Source organism: Bufo gargarizans, chromosome 9 (genome assembly GCF_014858855.1).
Source record: "Bufo gargarizans isolate SCDJY-AF-19 chromosome 9, ASM1485885v1, whole genome shotgun sequence".
Taxonomy (NCBI): domain Eukaryota; kingdom Metazoa; phylum Chordata; class Amphibia; order Anura; family Bufonidae; genus Bufo; species Bufo gargarizans.
The window spans coordinates 37,984,613-38,004,833 of record NC_058088.1 but is presented as its reverse complement, the minus strand read 5'-3'; the positions used below and the strand labels follow the sequence as shown (position 1 = coordinate 38,004,833).

Here is a 20,221-nt window from a genome sequence, read left to right as displayed (position 1 = left end):
TAACTCACCCTAATCCACTTGATCGCGCAGCCCGGCTTCTCTTCTGTCTTCTTCTTTGCTGTGTGCAGGAAAAGGACCTGTGGTGACGTCACTCCGGTCATCACATGGTCCGTCACATGTTCTTTTACCATGGTGATGGATCGTGTGATGACTGGAGTGACGTCACCACAGGTGCTTTTCCTGCACAAAGCAAAGAGGAAGACAGAAGAGATTCCGGGCTGCGCGAGCAAGTGGATTAAGATGAGTTAAATTATTATTATTTTTTAACCCCTCCAGCCCTATTGTACTATGCATTCTGTATTCAGAATGCTATTATATTCCCTTATAACCATGTTATAAGGGAAAATAATAATGATCAGGTCCTCATTCCGATCGTCACCTAGCAACCGTGCGTGAAAATCGCACCGCATCCGCACTTGCTTGCGGATGCTTGCGATTTTCACACAACCCTATTCATTTCTATGGGGCCTGCGTTGCGCGAAAAACGCACAAAGAGGAGCAAGCTGCGATTTTCACGCAAAGCACAAGTGATGCATGAAAAATCACAGCTCATGTGCACAGCCCCATAAAAATGAATGGGTCCTGATTCAGTGCGGGTGCAATGCGTTCACCTCACGCATTGCACCCGCGCGGAAAACTCGCCCGTGTGAAAGGGGCCTTACTGAAAGTCAACGTCTGACCCATGAAAGACACTTGAAACATGACATAACCAGAGACACCCACCCTATAAGTAACGCTAGAGAGACAGTTTTCTTCCGCCTGGAGGATAGCTACTTTGCATGTACATCCCTGTGTCATGCATCGCCTGCTCATGTCCAGCAATAGATGTAACAATGGGGGGGGCCTTCAATTTTGTCAGCTTAAAACTAGATGAGAAAGGCAGAAGCCGTGCCAAATTTATCCCAGTGGCTCATGCTGTGTGGTAGATTTGACACATCATGGTATACATACTGCACAAATGTCCTTTTTTCTTCCTGTAGACCAAAATTTTGGCACAAATTCTGTCTAATGATAGATGCACTATAAACAGAGCAGGATGGATAAATACTGTGCAATGTGTATCAGCTAATAAATTACTTTATACCAGGAGTATATACTTTATTTCCAGGAAGCATAAGTCAGGATGTCTGTACATGGTGACATATCTCATCATATGACGTAATCTCAAATGTCCTAATTTATTTACGGCCACCTCATCTAAGCAACTTGTTCTTCAAACCGGGAGGTCCGCACTGGTAAAATAAATACGGTTATGAAAACAATCTCGAAAACGTAAAAATGAAATGACCATATTCATCAGACTGTTTACACAGAAGATGATTCAGGCACTTGCATGTTGCACATACAGTATTTACACCAAGCACTTTATTATAGCGGCGCAGGCACCTGCCGACACTAAAGGTGCATTTACACCAACAGATCATCTGACAGATTTTCTGACCAATCATTGGTCAAATGGCCGTGTACACTCACAGATCCTTTGTGTTAGGACCCTTCTTATAGAGGTCGCCTTGGCGTTCGGCAGAAGGGCTCAAATGATTTTGTACAAAATGAATTTGCTAAGCATCTCTAAGTTATTAGCATAGCACTTGCAATGTAATATACCTTTGTACTTTACTTTTGGTTTGTAGAGTGCTGTTGCACCATGTGTTTGTCTCTCACAGATCCTTTGTTATACGCACCAACTATTGGTCTGATTGGACGGAAATTGGTCAGATAATCTGTTGGTGTAAATGCACCCTAAATTCCTCCACACTGATGCCAGTTGTAAATAAGTGGACTCACTGGGGCCCAGTGTAATCAATGCAAGAAGAAATGATAGGATCAAGTCTTAGGAGTATTGGACCAACTCACAAAATTGTTTCCTCCATTAAAAATGTGCCCTTTAATTAAATAGCTGTAACAATTAGGGAATACTCCTGATTATTTCTTTGTACAGATGTAGCAGAGCTATATTGCTCATTTGCATGCACTCTCATAATAATTTAAAAAGGTTTTCCGAGACTTTTCTACTGATGACCTATCCTCGGGATAGGTCATCAGTATCTGATCGTTGGGGGTCCGACACCTGGGACTCCGCTGATCAGCTGTTCGAGAAGGCATGGGAGCTCTGCAGCCTTCTCGCAGCTTTCCCTAGGCAATGTGACGTAATGTTCATTGGTCACTTGGCCTAGGCGCAGCTCAGCCCAATAGAAGTGAATGAGGCTGAGCTGCTATACCAAGTACAGCCTCTATGCTGATCAGCTGAGAGAAGGCCATGGCACTATTGCAAACACCTGTGCCTTCTCAAACAGGTAATCGGTGGGATCCCGGGTGGATAGGTCATCATTGTAAAAGTCTCAGAAAACCCCTTTAAGGCTGAGGTGGGAGGTGGATTCTTTAGAAAGGGTTTAAAGTTGAACAAAGAAGGCACACTCACCCTCACTGATCCCTGCCACGCACATTCCAATGCTTACAGGTCCCTGCTGGTCTCTAATTCCTGGTTCCATCTTGATATACAAGAAATGCCTGCTCAGTCAATCACTGGCTGAGGTAGGTCACTGTCAGGGGCAGGTTGGCCATAGACATTACAGGAAAATTTCCCGGTGGGCTGATGCCCAGGGGGGCACCTGAGCCCTCCTCACGGCTGGCCATTGGAAGTTTTTGGGGATGTCTTTTGTGCTGCTGGCAGTATTTTGTGATGGACTGTGGTATTTGACTCTGTTGGGGTGGTATAATGTGCCACAATATGGTATTGCTGGCCCTGCCTTCCATCAATTTGGACCCAACTACAAAACGGGGCCATTTCTAGTATTTTTGCAGGGCCACTTTAAGTTCCCAGTCCGCCCCTGGTCACTGCTGTGGGTGGCGTTTGTCTGAGGAGGAATCTTCAGACATTTTGTATGTGTTAAGACAGGACCAGGAAGTGTGGTTCAACACGGACCCAGTAAGCATCAGAATGGGATCAGTGTGGGAGTGGTGAGGGTGGGTATCCATTATTTTATTATTTTTATAACACTTTGAGCCTTTTCTAAAGAATTTTGCCCCACTGGGCAAACCCTTTAAGACATCCAATTACCTGCAGTCTTGGAAAACTACAGGCCAAGCACAACATGGAGCCACTATCAGCTGTGCCGACATAGCCAGCACTGCTACATATGTATGTACAACTTTAAAGAAGCCTATACAGTACAGTGCAATCAAAATGAATACAGCCTAACACCACTGACATCATGGAATCTCAGCAGGTACGTTCTATAATGGCGCCAGGACAAGCTCTCCTTAAAATCCACATGAGCTTAGAAGTCCATGCCGGATTATTCCTGAGATAGATGAATGTAAGGCTCGGTCTTCTTCTCTGGTTCCCGTGAGTAGCTCATTCAGCTGCGGTCCCACTGATGGCACAGAAGACATGCAAGGAATTCTGCATCCATGAAGACTGCATATTATCTTCCTGATAAATCTACAAGAAAGAGGCACAACCCACGGTTCAGATGGTCCCAGATGTCACATTTATCCCACAAATGAAATTGTTTCTCTCCCACTGAATTTACCTTCAGAGCTTTCCAGGCGCAGCATTTAAAGAGAAAAACATATACATTACTTTTCCTGTTATCGCACATAGACTATAACGACCAGAAAACGCCTCTCCAAAGACAGGGTGAAGGTAGTCATGAAGGTCTCATCACTAGGACCTCCATCACAATTATTTTTTATAATTGTGGCCGTGCAGGCCAGTTAATACTAGTTGTGACGTCACTGGGCCTGCAGTAAACAGTGAGAAGGCCGCGGCGCTCCTGATCGGCGGGGGTCCCAGGTGTCATCAGTTTAAACAAACTGCAGAACCCCTTTAAGAATTGCATTAAGACTTAAAGGGGTTGTCTCACTTCAGCAAATTATATTTATCATGTAGAGAAAGGTATTACAAGCCACTTAGTAATGTATTGTGATTGTCCATATTGTCTCCTTTTGCTGGCTTGATTCATTTTTCCATCACATTATACACTTCTGGTTTCCATGGTTACGACCACCCTGAAATCCAGCAGCGGTGGCCGTGCTTGCACACTACAGGAAAAAGCGCCAACCTCTCTGGTGGCCGGGACTATGGGAGTGCATATAGGCCAGAGCTTTTTTCTATAATGTACAAGCACGACCACCACTGCTGGATTACAGGGTGGTTGTAACCCCTGGAGACAATCAGTGTATAATGTGATGAAAAATGAATCACGCCAGCAAAGGGGGCAATATGGACACTTACCAGGGTCAGACTGGCCATAGACTGTACAGGGAAATTTCCAGGTGGGCAGATGCCCAGGGGGCTAAGCAAGCTCTCCTCAAGCCACGACCCAGTAAATATTAATTTAATGCTCTCAACATTGATTAATGCTAGGAGTATCAGGTACTCATGCCACAGGTGCCACCCTGCATTCAACTGTATCGCCATCCTCAGGATGGCGACACAGTTGAATACTGCGGCAGAAGTGGCAATATTTTGTTCTGCAGTGTGTATTTGATGTTTCTGGGCGGTATTTTGTGCTGCACTATGCTATTGCTGACTCTGCCTACTTCTGTTATCCCTGTCAATTTAAACCCATCCACAACGTGGGGCCACTCTTAGTTTTTTTTTCTTTTTCCAGGGCCACTTTAACCACTTCAACCCCGCTAGCTGAAACCCCCTTAATGACCTGGCCACTTTTTACACTTCTGCACTACACTACTTTCACCGTTTATTGCTCGGTCATGCAACTTACCACCCAAATGAATTTTACCTCCTTTTCTTCTCACTAATAGAGCTTTCATTTGGTGGTATTTCATTGCTGCTGACATTTTTACTTTTTTTGTTATTAATCGAAATTTAACGATTTTTTTGCAAAAAAATGACATTTTTCACTTTCAGTTGTAAAATTTTGCAAAACAAAAAACGACATCCATATATAAATTTTTCGCTAAATTTATTGTTCTACATGTCTGATAAAAAAAAATGTTTGGGTAAAAACTCAGGAGAAGTTGGGGAATGTGTTTTGGGGTGTCATTTTACATATACCCATGCTTGGTGAGAGAAATATCTTGGTCAAATGCCAACTTTGTATAAAAAAATGGGAAATGTTGTCTTATACCAAGATATTTCTCTCACCCAGCATGGGTATATGTAAAATGACACCCAAAAACACATTCCCCAACTTCTCCTGAGTACGGCGATACCAGATGTGTGACACTTTTTTGCAGCCTAGGTGGGCAAAGGGGCACACATTCCAAAGAGCACCTTTAGGATTTTACAGGTCATTTTTTACAGATTTTGATTGCAAACTACTTCTCACGCATATGGGCCCCTAGAATGCCAGGGCAGTATAACTACCCCCCAAGTGACCCCATTTTGGAAAGAAGACACCCCAGGGTGTTCCGTGAGGGGCATGGCGAGTTCCTAGAATTTTTTATTTTTTGTCACAAGTTAGTGGAATATGAGACTTTGTAAGAAAAAGAAAGAAAAAAAAAATTCATCATTTTCCGCTAACTTGTGACAAACAATAAAAAATTCTAGGAACTCGCCATGCCCCTCACGGAATACCTTGGGGTGTCTTCTTTCCAAAATGGGGTCACTTGTGGGGTAGTTATACTGCCCTGGCATTCTAGGGGCCCTAATGTGTGGTAAGTAGTTTGAAATCAAAATGTGTAAAAAATGACCTGTAAAATCCTAAAGGTGCTCTTTGGAATGTGTGCCCCTTTGCCCACCTAGGCTGCAAAAAAGTGTCACACATGTGGTATCGCTGTACTCAGGAGAAGTTGGGGAATGTGTTTTGGGGTGTCATTTTACATATACCCATGCTGGGTGAGAGAAATATCTCGGCAAAAGACAACTTTTCCCATTTTTTTTATACAAAGTTGGCATTTGACCAAGATATTTATCTCACCCAGCATGGGTATATGTAAAATAACACCCCAAAACACATTCCCCAACTTTTTCTGAGTACGGCAATACCACATGTGTGACACTTTTTTGCAGCCTAGATGCGCAAAGCGGCCCAAATTCCTTTTAGGAGGGCATTTTTAGACATTTGGATCCCAGACTTCTTCTCACGCTTTAGGGCCCCTAAAAAGCCAGGGCAGTATAAATACCCCACATGTGACCCCATTTTGGAAAGAAGACACCCCAAGGTATTCAATGAGGGGCATGGCGAGTTCATAGAAATTTTTCTTTGGGGCACAAGTTAGCGGAAATTGATTTTTTTATTTTTTTTTCCTCTCACAAAGTCTCCCTTTCAGCTAACTTGGGACAAAAATGTAAATTTTTTATGGACTCAATATGCCCCTCACGGAATACCTTGGGGTGTCTTCTTTCCGAAATGGGGTCACATGTGGGGTATTTATACTGCCCTGGCATTTTAGGGGCCCTAAAGCGTGAGAAGAAGTCTGGAATATAAATGTCTAAAAGATTTTACGCATTTGGATTCCGTGAGGGGTATGGTGAGTTCATGTGAGATTTTATTTTTTGACACAAGTTAGTGGAATATGAGACTTTGTAAGAAAAAAAAAAAAATAACAATTTCCGCTAACTTGGGCCAAAAAAATGTCTGAATGGAGCCTTACAGGGGGGGTGATCAATGACAGGGGGGTGATCACCCATATAGACTCCCTGATCACCCCCCTGTCATTGATCACCCCCCTGTAAGGCTCCATTCAGACGTCCGTATGATTTTTACGGATCCACGGATCGGATCCGCAAAACACATACGGACGTCTGAATGGAGCCTTACAGGGGGTGATCAATGACAGGCGGGTGATCAGGGAGTGTATATGAGGTGATCACCCCCCTGTCAGGCTCCATTCAGACGTCCGTATGTGTTTTGCGGATCCGATCCATGTATCCGTAAAAATCATACGGATGTCTGAATGGAGCCTTACAGGGGGGTGATCAATGACAGGGGGGTGATCAATGACAGGGGGTGATCAGGGAGTGTATATGAGGTGATCACCCCCCTGTAAGGCTCCATTCAGACGTCCGTATGTGTTTTGCGGATCCGATCCATGTATCCGTAAAAATCATACGGACGTCTGAATGGAGTCTTACAGGGGGGTGATCAATGACGGGGGTGATCAGGGAGTCTATATGGGTGATCACCCCTCTGTCATTGATCACCCCCCTGTAAGGCTCCATTCAGACGTCCGTATGCGTTTTGCGGATCCGATCCATGTATCCGTGGATCCGTAAAAATCATACGGACGTCTGAATGGAGTCTTACAGGGGGGTGATCAATGACGGGGGTGATCAGGGAGTCTATATGGGTGATCACCCCTCTGTCATTGATCACCCCCCTGTAAGGCTCCATTCAGACGTCCGTATGCGTTTTGCGGATCCGATCCTGTGAACGCGCGCGCCTGTGTGCGTGCGTTCACAGGAGATCTCGGCTATCGCGAGATGACACACGGATGCGTCCAGGAGGAATGAATCAACCACCTTCCGGACGCATCCGTGCGTTAGGCGGTCCGGAGGTGGTTAAGTTCCCGATCCACCCCTGATATTCACAATACATTTGTAAGTGTCTTGTATTAAAGGGGTTGTTTCACTTCAGCAAATGGCATTCATTTTGTAGAGAAAGTTAATACAAGGCATTTACAATGTATTATCCATATTTCCTCCTTTGCTGACTGGATTCATTCTTCCATCACATTATACACTGCTCGTTTCTATGGTTACGACCACCCTGCAATCCAGCAGCAATGGCCGTGCTTTCACTATATATTAAAAAGCACCACCCTACGTGAGCTCACAAGGTTCCGACCACCGGAGGCCAGCACTTTTTCCTATAGTGTGCAAGCACGACCACTGCTGCTAGATTGCAGGGTGGTCATAACCCACTGGAAATGAATAATGTATAATGTGATGGTAAAATGAATCCAGCCTGCAAAGGAGGCAATATGGAGAATCACAATACATTAGTAAATGTCTTGTATTAACGTTCCCTACATGATGAATGCCATTTGGTAGAATAAGACAACCCCTTTAATTAAGCATTGCAAAGCTGCTATACTTTTCATTTTAAAAGCTAATTTTGAAAAACGCTTGGAAAGGTGGATTTTTCCTTTAAACTTAATTTGCATAAGCCCCTTGATAAATGAGGAGAATGGAGGGCATCGCAGACCAGGGAGTGTAGCAGGGGGCCTCAGCAAGCTACACCTACCTGGCCGGGGTATTAAGATACATTTCTAGGGCAGCATAGTAAATCATGATGTCGAATAAGAATGCAGAGACAGAGGAGGTTGTGGGATAGGTACCTGCTCGTGGATAATGTCAGACAGCTCTTTCACCATCTCCCGGAAGTTTGTTTTGAGTCCCTCATGGTATTCAACCTGATCCTCCTTGATGAGCCGTTCATTCAGGTCCAGGGCTGTGGCACACGCTTGTATAAACTGTCTATATAGATAAGAACATAAAGGACAACTTACAGCCTTTTATACACTCAGTAGATGCATTTGATCAAGATCAGACAATCTGTCCCATTTATGCTCATACTGACAAGGACTAGAATGGTGAAGCTGGAACGATCGCCAGCTACGTGCAAGGCAGTTTCGACAATGAAAAGACAGACTGACCTGTAGCCATGTAAAGCCTCATTCACACGTCAGAGTTTTGGTCAGTGATTGGGAGCCAAAACCAGGATTGGAGCCTTCACAGACATCAGGTATAACGGAAAGATCTGCACCTGTTCTGTGTTCAGAGCCGCACCTGGTTTTGGCTTAAAATCGCTGATGGAAATCACTGACCAAACACTGACGTGTGCATGAGGCATTAATGAGAAATTCCAGGGCAGTTTAAAAGGGGTTCTCCAGGAATAGACAATTTTTAAATGAGCGGAGCATGTGACCATGCCCATCCGGAAGTAAATAAGCCGGGGACGGGACACACAGGAGCAAGCATGCAGGACCGGACAAGCAGAGAGCAGGCAATCCTTCAATGGCATACGCAGGCTGATAATTATTCCCAGAGCCCCTTTAAAGACTTTTATTATTAAAATTCTATGTATAGTTCTGTATGGGATAAGTAAAAAATGTGCTAATAAAAAGGACCGATATTACTTTGCTATTACAGAAACCCACATTTATTATGTAGTATATAGCAGATATATGCATCCTGTTGGAATTTCTACCTGGATCTGCTCATAAAGAGTAGTCAACCCTTGAAGATATAGGATAGGGCTTTGTTTTTCCTGTTTTAGTAAATCATTACTGGAAACGTGGGTGTGGAGTATCAAACTACAATACTTGTTTTATGTCCAGATACTTGAAGATACAGAAATAGTAAATGAGGACGGATTATAATTCTCCAGTTTGATTGGAGAATGTAAAATAATGTGAATCATTAGTGATTGATTTCATGAGTCACTGAGTGTTACTAGTGGGACACTCCCTGTGCATGCTTACTAGTCACTTTTCTTAAAGGAAATCTGTCACCAAAAATGTTACCTTCCAGTTAAACTTAGGAAGCAACACATTTTTATTTTCTGCTTACAGATTTTTTTACTCTGTTTCCTGAACGTGACTATGGAAGCGGCCATCTTGTCTGAGCTGTTCTTATGACACAAGCCCTTTAAGTTTTCTTAAATCATTCAGAATGGAAAGATATTTGCTAGGGAAACCAACACTGATTCTTATGTCCCATACTATATCATTGGGGATTCAAGATCAATTTAGGAACCTTCTGTCAGGCACAGATTTTACATCTCCTGATTTGCATTTGATTTTCTGCAGTTTGATGAACCCTCACATAATCATATGTATTCTACTAGGAACCACCCTAAATATTTATTGAAGGAGATGGAAAGCAATGCTAACTGCGTCCTTCATTAAAGGGGTTTCTAGAACTTTGATATTGCCTGCCTATCTGTAGGGTAGGCCATCAATATCAGAACAGTGGCACTCCAAGCCGTCCCTTGTGTACTAGGAACAGTCCCATACATTTAATAACATCTCAGGCAAAGCTAATACACTGTGTTATACCCAGTGCATGGTCTGAAGAGGTGGTGCAAGACACAGAGATTAAAAGAAAAAGAGAATCTATGTGTCATGTGCCGCCCCAAAAGTCCAGCCCTGGGTATAATACAGAGGTGCCGGTGTACAGCAGCACTGTATTTACACCAGTTGTATGGTGAGAAAGCTAAATCTCCCTTAGTGCATCAGTCCCTTTAATTCCCAATAATGCATGTCAGTAAAGTAAAAAACAAAACAGGGTCTCTAAAGGAGACAGGCATTAAGGACAGACCTGAGTCACATTACATTGCCTAGTAGCATAGGCCAAGGCTGAGCAATAAAACAACGCAGTATCAACATACTTAAAAAGATCTTTCAGCTCCTTTATCTTTTTGCTTGTATACTTGCTGGACCGACTGTCATCTAGGAAAGCTCTGGCATAGGCTAAAGGACCCGCATTTACCTGTAAAATATATATATATTAGTATGAAAGGTAGACATATCTGTACAGAAAAATACATCCCCGTCACCCACTGGACTCCTAAGCCCAGAATGAAGAGAATTAAATGAATGAGATAGATTACAAGTTTTACTGAATCTTTTCCCGCAAAACTATAAATCAATCTGCTCAGCTCCTCCTGCTCTATAACATGGTGCCTGCAGCTCAGACACCGTGTGCAATATGGCAGGTTCCTCTTCAGCACCATGGATAGAGATACCTCTCTTAGCTACTCTTCAATATATTTATTAATGATCTTGTAGAAGGCTTGCATAGTAAAGTATCAATTTTCGCAGATGACACTAAACTGTGTAAAGTAATTGATGAGGACAGTATACTACTACAGAGGGATCTGGATAGATTGGAGGCTTGGGCAGATAAGTGGCAGATGGGGTTTAACACTGATAAATGTAAAGTTATGCACATGGGAAGGAAAAATGCAAGTCACCCGTACATACTAAATGGTAAAACACTCGGTAACACAGACATGGAAAAGGATCTAGGAATTTTAATAAAGAGCAAACTAAGCTGCAAAAAACAGTGTCAGGCAGCTGCTGCCAAGGCCAACAAGATAATGGGTTGCATCAGAAGGGGCATAGATTCCCGTGATAAGAACATAGTCCTACCACTTTACAAATCGCTGGTCAGACCACACATGGAGTACTGTGTACAGTTCTGGGCTCCTGTAAACAAGGCAGACATAGCAGAGCTGGAGAAGGTCCAGAGGAGGGCAACTAAAGTAATAACTGGAATGGGGCAACTACAGTACCCTGAAAGATTATCAAAATTAGGGTTATTCACTTTAGAAAAAAGACGACTGAGGGGAGATCTAATTAATATGTATAAATATATCAGGGGTCAGTACAGAGATCTCTCCCATCATCTATTTATCCCCAGGACTGTGACTGTGACGAGGGGACATCCTCTGCGTCTGGAGGAAAGAAGGTTTGTACACAAACATAGAAAAGGATTCTTTACGGTAAGAGCAGTGAGACTATGGAACTCTCTGCCTGAGGAGGTGGTGATGGTGAGTACAATAAAGGAATTCAAGAGGGGCCTGGATGTATTTCTGGAGTGTAATAATATTACAGGCTATAGCTACTAGAGAGGGGTCGTTGATCCAGGGAGTTATTCTGATTGCCTGATTGGAGTCGGGAAGGAAGTTTATAGTCCCTTAAAGTGGAGAAAATTGGCTTCTACCTCACAGGGTTGTTTTTTTTTTTTTGCCTTCCTCTGGATCAACTTGCGGGATAACAGGCCGAACTGGATGGACAAATGTCTTTTTTCGGCCTTATGTACTATGTTACTCCTTAAAGGAATACCCCTTAAAGGGGTATTCCAGTTAGAACAATGTGGCCCCTATCCACTGGAGAGGGTATAACTGTTGGGGGTCTTGTGCTCCAGTATGGATTGAGCAGCAGGTTGAACATGTGCACTGCTACTCCATTCATCTCTATGGTCCTGCCAGAGATCGCCCAGTACAGCCCTTGGCTCTCACCAGTAGCCCCACAGACTTTGAATGAAACTGGGACCCCCACCAATCTAACAGTTATTCCCCATCCAGTGGATAGAAAATACATTTGTTCTAACCAGGTCAATAAATGAAAGGCAAAACACGTCACAGAGAAGTCATTTAGGAAATGTTTTACCTGCACAGACACACAGCCTTGTAGTTTTAGCTGTAACTGGATCATGTCGACATCTGGAGATGAGCAGATCTTCTGCAAATCTGCAGTCTTGTCTTTAATCTCATCAATGGCAACATCAATGGGCTTGAGGTCCATCTGGTGCTCATAGATTACAGGTATTCTTTTCTTGACATAGGGAAAAGAGTTTGATGCTGAAAATGAAATATGTATTAAATGATAAAATTTGTGCACAGCAAATATAATTTTATTTAATTTGTCTTAAAAAAACATAAACTAAAGACAGGTCACAGATATACATTAACTCTCATTTAAACCCTTCTTACCACTTATAGTTTATTAGATGATGAATCATATCAGTCATATACACAAACAGAGGGGCCTCAGAGCAAAGAATAAACACTATGGTGTCTGATTTTGATACCCAGAACAGAGGAGTTTGGTTTTTTGTTCCCCTCCTTGCTCTTTCCTTTACCTCTGGGCCTCTCCTAGTTTCAATGCCAACTGTATACTTTTTATGTTTTATGACTTTTTCTATCGCCATATTCTGAGAGCCATTTTCCCATCGCTGCCATTTTGGGCTACATATGACTTTTTGATCGCTTTTTGTTCACCATGGAGGTTTAATGTTTAATGAGAAACATTTATATATATTTTTTTCATATTTTTAAACATTTTATTAAATATTGTGCCAAAAATGTCTGATAGATGCAGGTTCTACCTCTAGAAACAGAACTTGTCTCAAAAATGGTGGTCACCTGTCCAGCTAGCTTCTACAACCAGCATGTGGGAGGTGGCCAGGATTACATATACAACAGAGCTCACTTTGCTTCGTTATTTCCGGAACACTTACAGTTGCAAGAAAAAGTATGTAAACCCTTTGGAATTATATGGATTTCTGCACAAATTGGTCATAAAATGTGATCTGATCTTCATCTAAGTCACAACAATAGACAATCACAGTCTGCTTAAACTGATAACACACAAATAATTACGGTAAATGTTACCATGTTTTTATTGAACACACCATGTAAACATTCACAGTGCAGGTGGAAAAAGTATGTATGTGAACCCTTGGATTTAATAACTGGTTGAACCTACTTTGGCAGCAATAACTTCAACCAAACGTTTCCTGTAGTTGCAGATCAGACGTGCACAACGGTCAGGAGTAGTTCTTGACCATTACAGAACTGTTTCAGTTCAGCAATATTCTTGGGATGTCTGGTGTGAATCGCTTTCTTGAGGTCATGTCACAGCATCTCAATCGGGTTGGGGTCAGGACTCTGACTGGGCCACTCCAGAAGGCATAATTTATTCGGTTTAAGCTATTCTGTTGTTGATTTACTTCTATGCTTTGGGTTGTTGTCCTGTTGCAACACCCATATTCTGTTGAGCTTCAGCTGGTGGACAGATGGCCTTAAGTTCTCCTGCAAAATGTCTTGATAAACTTGGGAATTCATTTTTCCTTCGATGATAGCAATCCGTCCAGGCCCTGACGCAGAAAAGCAGCCCCAAACCATGATGCCCCCACCACCATACTTCACAGTTTGGATGAGGTTTTGATGTTGGTGTGCTGTGCCTCTTTTTCTCCACACATAGTGTTGTGTGTTTCTTCCAAACAACTCAACTTTGGTTTCATCTGTCCACAGAATATTTTGCCAGTACTGCTGTGGAACATCCAGGTGCTCTTGTGCAGACTGTAAACGTGCAGCAATGTTTTTTTTTGGACATCAGTGGCTTCCTCTGTGGTATCCTCCCATGAAATCCATTCTTGTTAAGTGTTTTACATATGCCAGCGACTTTTGTAAGTCTTTAGCTGACACTCTAGGATTCTTCTTCACCTCATTGAGCAGTCTGCGCTGTACTCTTGCAGTCATCTTTACAGGACGGCCACTCCTAGGGAGAGTAGCAGCAGTGCTGAACTTTCTCCATTTATAGACAATTTGTCTTACCGTGGACTGATGAACAGCAAGGCTTTTGGAGATAATTTTATAACCCTTTCCAGCTTTATGCAAGTCAACAATTCTTAATCATAGGTCTTCTGAGAGCTCTTTTGTGCGAGGCATCATTAACATCAGGCGATGCTTCTTGTGAAAAGAAAACCCAGAACTGGTGTGTGTTTTTTATAGGGCAGGGCAGCTGTAACCAACACCTCCAATCTCATCTAATTGTTTGGACTCCAGTTGGCTGACACCTCACTCCAATTAGCTCCTTAGAGATGTCATTAGTCTAGGGGTTCACATACTTTTTCCACCTGCACTGTGAATATTTACATGGTTTGTTCAATAAAAACATGGTAACATTTAATTCTTTGTGTGTTATTAGTTTAAGCAGACTGTGATTGTCTATTGTTGTGACTTAGATGAAGATCAGATCACATGTTATGACCAATTTGTGCAGAAGTCCATATCATTCCAAAGGGTTCACATACTTTTTCTTGCAACTGTAATAAAGTTGATGGGAGTTAGAGTAACAGCACAGACAGCTCAGCTGTGTCTACAAACCTGGCCACCTCTTGCAGCTAAGATGCAGCCACAAGTGGGATGAGGTTGGGGAACCCCCTTTTCTACAGACAGGTGCAGATAGTCATTATCTGAGGTTCCTGTCCAGAAGAATGAGATGACTTACTTGTTAATATGGTTCTCTTCTTACACTGTTCTTCAACGCTTCCATGCTTTTTCCCTGACAGAGTATATGGAGTTTCGAAGACAAATCTACTAATGTTGTGATTCCTCTCAAAGTCTGTCTTCCTATCAGAAAGCTCCTGCTCCTCTAAGTAGGGCTTGACATACGTTATCTGAATGTGGGCGAACTTCATGTCGAGATCTTTTGCATTTACCTATCAAAGTAAAAACGGTGTTAGTGATATACTCAAATAACTTGTGCTATAAAGTATAAATAGGACAAAATGACATCACAAACCTACAAAATAGCAATCCATATTGTACAATACATGTCGATATTTACAGTAAGAGATAGTTGCCATTTTATAGCACAATATACCACACATTATTTAATAGAACTCTTAGACCTGATGAGGCTGGTGTACTCACTTTGAAATCCCATGTCAGAATGGCTGCATAATCCTTATGAAATGTTTTCTCACCTGATATTATATCAAGCTTATTATAACGAGCTCATCAGATAATCTCGCAGCAAAATCTACACCAATTGGGTTTAGATGTCTATTTTGACTACCCACTGAACTCCATGGGGAAAACAAATCTGCGACTATTGTAATTCTGAACAGAAGTGGACATGGTACTGGAAGTCAATTTCCGCAATAAAATTTTTCACAACATCTACATGAGATCTGTTAAAATCCCATCCACTTTGCTGCTACTGTATTCTGCTGCAGATTTTCTGGGACATTATATTTGTATACTACATATAAAGGGATTGACCGCCTTTTATTAAATGATGACCTATCCTCAGGATAAGATATTACTTTCTGATCAGGCAACCTGCACCCCAGCCAATCAGTGTGGCAGGATTTCTGGCACCGGAAGCAGACATCTTTGTCCATTTCGTAGAGGACTGAGCTCTTCACTGCAGCACTGCTCCCATTGAAGCCTTGAAGCATTTTATGGTTTCTTATGCCATTACATGTCAGTGTATGGCGTTTCTGAAAATTGTTGGGAAATTGGACAATCCCTTTAAATTAAGTTTCAAGCAATTCAAATGGTCTTGTTTTTGAGAGAACTAATGGAGATAACTTATCTTTGTGTTTACAGATTACTTACAATATTAAAGAGCATCCATATCTATATGACTCCTTAAAAGGGTCACAAGTGTTAACACCAAATTCGTCATCTAATGATATGTGCTGTAGACATGTGAACTTTGTAGCACTTCTGTTTTCCATCTGATGTTTACCAAATTCAACCAAGAGAGGGAAGATGGAGTGGGCGAGTGGAAGCTGTAGTGTAATATATGAATACTGTGTCTTCCAAGATCTCATGTCTAGGGCAGATACACTTCAAAGGCTAAAGTTGCTCATACACATTAGATGAATGCTGGTGGCTCCTGCTGATTCTAGTGAGACTGACCAATCATCTAACCTGCATGGGTGTTCCTGTTATTTATTTATTTATTCTGTCCTCAAGAGAGATAAATGGCTTACTTCTCTTTCCATATTCACAACACATGCATGCTTGGCTGAGCCAAATGCAGGGGGTGGGGAGGTCAGATGGAAGTGTTTGTCTGACAGCTATCTACACCGTACAGGCAGACTAACTCCGGTGCATACACAATCACCATTACAAAGGCATGCAGAATTCCCTTTTGCCCCTTTTTACAAGCTGTGGTTTCCGACAAACAGTTTGGCAGCCGCCATTTATTCACAAGTAGTCATGTGAGACTCTATCTGTCATACATTACACTGCCTCTACATAGTTACACAGGCATAGTATAAGCTCCACAAGAAAACCATGCAGCCTCTCGAAGAATGTGTGCAAAGAATTGTGGAAATGTAGGAAGTTACATGTTATCTGTGCCCTGTGAGGGCTGCTTGGGCAACCAGATCCAGGATTTAATATGGTACAGTAGCTTGGATTACATGGGAGGTCACTGGTAATCTGCACAGGATTACTATTCTTCCACCACATGAGTAAGAGGCCCAGACATAAATTATCCCCCCCCCCCCCATTTCATTTTTACTTTCCATATTTACATAATTATAACAATGTATCTGTCTTTAAAACTGCAGTATAAAGTTATATGCTCTTCAACATCGCCACTACCAAGAACTCATAGATGTTTTGTTTGTACATGTAAGATAAAGTGTCCCTGGCTGCTGCTGCTACTCATCCCGGCCTGACGGAAAATATCAGCGCAAATCCTTGTATAAATAACACAGCAAATCTGCACCCGCTGGGGAGAAGTCCGTGTCTCAAAGCTTTGTACAAACTGAATTATATGTACATTTACAGGTGAAACTCGAAAAAATCAGAATATTGTGCAAAGTTCATTTATTTCAGCAATGCAACCTAAAAGGTGAAACTAACATATGAGACTCATCACATGCAAAGCGAGATATTTCAAGCCTTTATTTGTTATAATTTGGATGATTATGGCTTACAGCTTATGAAAACCACAAAGTCGCAATTTTGAGGTACCCTTTTCTCAGGGGGTATGGATTCATTAGCAGACTAGGGTGTGACACTTTGAGCCTAGAATATTGAAGCTTTTCACAAAATTCTAATTTTAAGCTGCATTAATGCAATTCCTTTTAATTAACATTACTGAAATAAATGGACCTTTGCACGATATTCTAATTTTTTCGAGTTTCACCTGTATACTGATGCTGAGGGGTGAGAATACAGAAGCTTGATTGCATTTAAAATACTACCATCAAACCCATATTTAGAGAGCATCTCAAACAAATATCCCCAGTGTATGCGATCGAATGCCTTCTCCGCATCCAGTGATAATAGCAGAGAAGGCATCCGATCAGTCACAGCCACATGAATAAGGTCAATTATTCTACTGGTTCCGTCTATAGAAGAAAGGAGCTTAGAGTACCAAATAATTAGAAAAATACACGTTTTTATTGAGTTCATAATAAAAAACACATATAATGGATGCCAAAGACAAGGTAAGGGAACAGGGAAAAGAGAACGAGCGCCACCCTGGACGAACACACTGATCACAAAATATAAATGAAGTAATCTATCAATTATATTACTGTAGATATGGGAAAACAAAGTTGTGTGTGGTACAATGACCAACCCATGAATACAGTATATAGTAAATTGTTTAATGTAAAGGGTGAGTAGAGATCAATAAAAGGAACCCCCTGACGAAGGCACGCCGAAACGCGCGTTGGGGTAGCGCCATCCTGGTTTTCCGTTCACACCTGGTCCCTTACTGGTGAGTTTCAGATCATAGTTTCCCAGCCATGGCTATGTGCTGCCAATGCTGAGACTCCTCACTTGGTCTATAACTGTCTATTCATTGGTACACTGTCTACGCATTTCTGTACGGCCAATGTCCCTTGTATTTTATGCACTACAGCCATGGCGGGTTCCTTTTATTGATCTCTACTCACCCTTTACATTAAACAATTTACTATATACTGTATTCATGGGTTGGTCATTGTACCACACACAACTTTGTTTTCCCATATCTACAGTAATATAATTGATAGATTACTTCATTTATATTTTGTGATCAGTGTGTTCGTCCAGGGTGGCGCTCGTTCTCTTTTCCCTGTTCCCTTACCTTGTCTTTGGCATCCATTATATGTGTTTTTTATTATGAACTCAATAAAAACGTGTATTTTTCTAATTATTTGGTACTCTAAGCTCCTTTCTTCTGTTTTCTGCCATTATACTCGGAGCTTGTACCGAGTTACCCTCTTTCAGGTACCCCCCAACATTCATTTAAAATAATGTAGGCATTGTCCTTGCTATCTAGGCTGGGGGTCATCTGGGGTCGTTTCCTTCTTTTTCTGGTTCCGTCTATAGTTTGCCTAGACTTGATGACACCGACTTGGTCTTTATTAATAAGATTTGGGACAATGTGAGACTCTGTTAGCTAAAATCTTTGAATATATTTTAGGATCTGAATTTAATAAAGAAATGGGCCTAAAGTTGCCCGATAGACCTGGAGATTTTCCTGGTTTGGGAAGAGGAATGATAGTCACTTGTAACATTTCACCAGGGATATCCCCTGTATTGAAGATCTGCTAAAAGGTTGCTAATATGTGAGGAGCTAGGATGTCATAGCAGGTTTTAAAATACTCATTGGACAGACCGTCAGGTCCAGGAGATTTATTATTTTTTGCTGCTTTTATCACTTTTAATATTTCCTGTGGGTCTATTTAGATTTGTTAATTGTTCTTTTGCTATTTCTGAATCTCCTTCAAAAAAGTCTTGATCCTCGAGATATAAGTGAGGAGTAGTAGGAGGTGAAGACATTGGCTATATCTGTGGGATTTTGCTGCTTGTTGTGCTGGTCATCATATACATAGTGTAGCAACTCTAGTTTTTATCTTATTAGTAAGCATAGATCCTGCTCGGTTTTCCTGCCAGTAGAAGCGTGTTTCCGCTTTTCTCAGATAGTGTTCATGTTTGTGCTGGTATAGTTAATATAGCTCATATCTTAAATCCTGGAGTTGTTTGTATGTTACGGGAGACGGTTTAAGTTTATGAGTGTTCCAGGTCTGCTATGGCTTTCCTTAGAAACATCTGCAGAAAAATAGCTCATATAGTGTGCAAAGCAGTAATCAAAGCAAAAGGTGGCTACTTTGAAGAACCTAGAATATGACATATTTTCAGTTGTTTCACACTTTTTTTTGTTATGTATATAATTCCACATGTGTTAATTCATACAGGGAGTGCAGAATTATTAGACAAGTTGTATTTTTGAGGATTAATTTTATTATTGAACAACAACCATGTTCTCAATGAACCCCAAAAACTCATTAATATCAAAGCTGAATATTTTTGGAAGTAGTTTTTAGTTTGTTTTTAGTTTTAGCTATTTTAGGGGGATATCTGTGTGTGCAGGTGACTATTACTGTGCATAATTATTAGGCAACTTAACAAAAAACAAATATATACCCATTTAAATTATTTATTTTTACCAGTGAAACCAATATAACATCTCAACATTCACAAATATACATTTCTGACATTCAAAAACAAAAACAAATCAGTGACCAATATAGCCACCTTTCTTTGCAAGGACACTCAAAAACCTGCCATCCATGGATTCTGTCAGTGTTTTGATCTGTTCACCATCAACATTGCGTGCAGCAGCAACCACAGCCTCCCAGACACTGTTCAGAGAGGTGTACTGTTTTCCCTCCTTGTAAATCTCACATTTGATGATGGACCACAGGTTCTCAATGGGGTTCAGATCAGGTGAACAAGGAGGCCATGTCATTAGATTTTCTTCTTTTATACCCTTTCTTGCCAGCCACGCTGTGGAGTACTTGGACGCGTGTGATGGAGCATTGTCCTGCATGAAAATCATGTTTTTCTTGAAGGCAGACTTCTTCCTGTACCACTGCTTGAAGAAGGTGTCTTCCAGAAACTGGCAGTAGGACTGGGAGTTGAGCTTGACTCCATCCTCAACCCGGAAAGGCCCCACAAGCTCATCTTTGATGATACCAGCCCAAACCAGTACT

General features: G+C 41.7%; 1 protein-coding gene across 2 annotated transcripts in view; it reads right to left on the bottom strand.

Moving 5' to 3' along the window:
- Nucleotides 1-2,710: 2,710 nt before the first annotated feature.
- The window catches only part of DOCK11 (dedicator of cytokinesis 11), a 266,917-nt gene continuing 249,406 nt past the window's right edge, over nucleotides 2,711-20,221 (bottom strand). For both annotated transcript variants that reach the window (XM_044269084.1, XM_044269085.1), the window contains 5 exons: nucleotides 14,716-14,926; nucleotides 12,091-12,281; nucleotides 10,305-10,405; nucleotides 8,251-8,389; nucleotides 2,711-3,442 (listed from right to left, as the gene is read on the bottom strand). In XM_044269084.1, coding sequence (XP_044125019.1) covers nucleotides 3,356-3,442; nucleotides 8,251-8,389; nucleotides 10,305-10,405; nucleotides 12,091-12,281; nucleotides 14,716-14,926 — 729 coding nt within the window. In that variant the 3' untranslated portion in view covers nucleotides 2,711-3,355. The remainder of the gene's footprint in view (nucleotides 3,443-8,250; nucleotides 8,390-10,304; nucleotides 10,406-12,090; nucleotides 12,282-14,715; nucleotides 14,927-20,221) is intronic.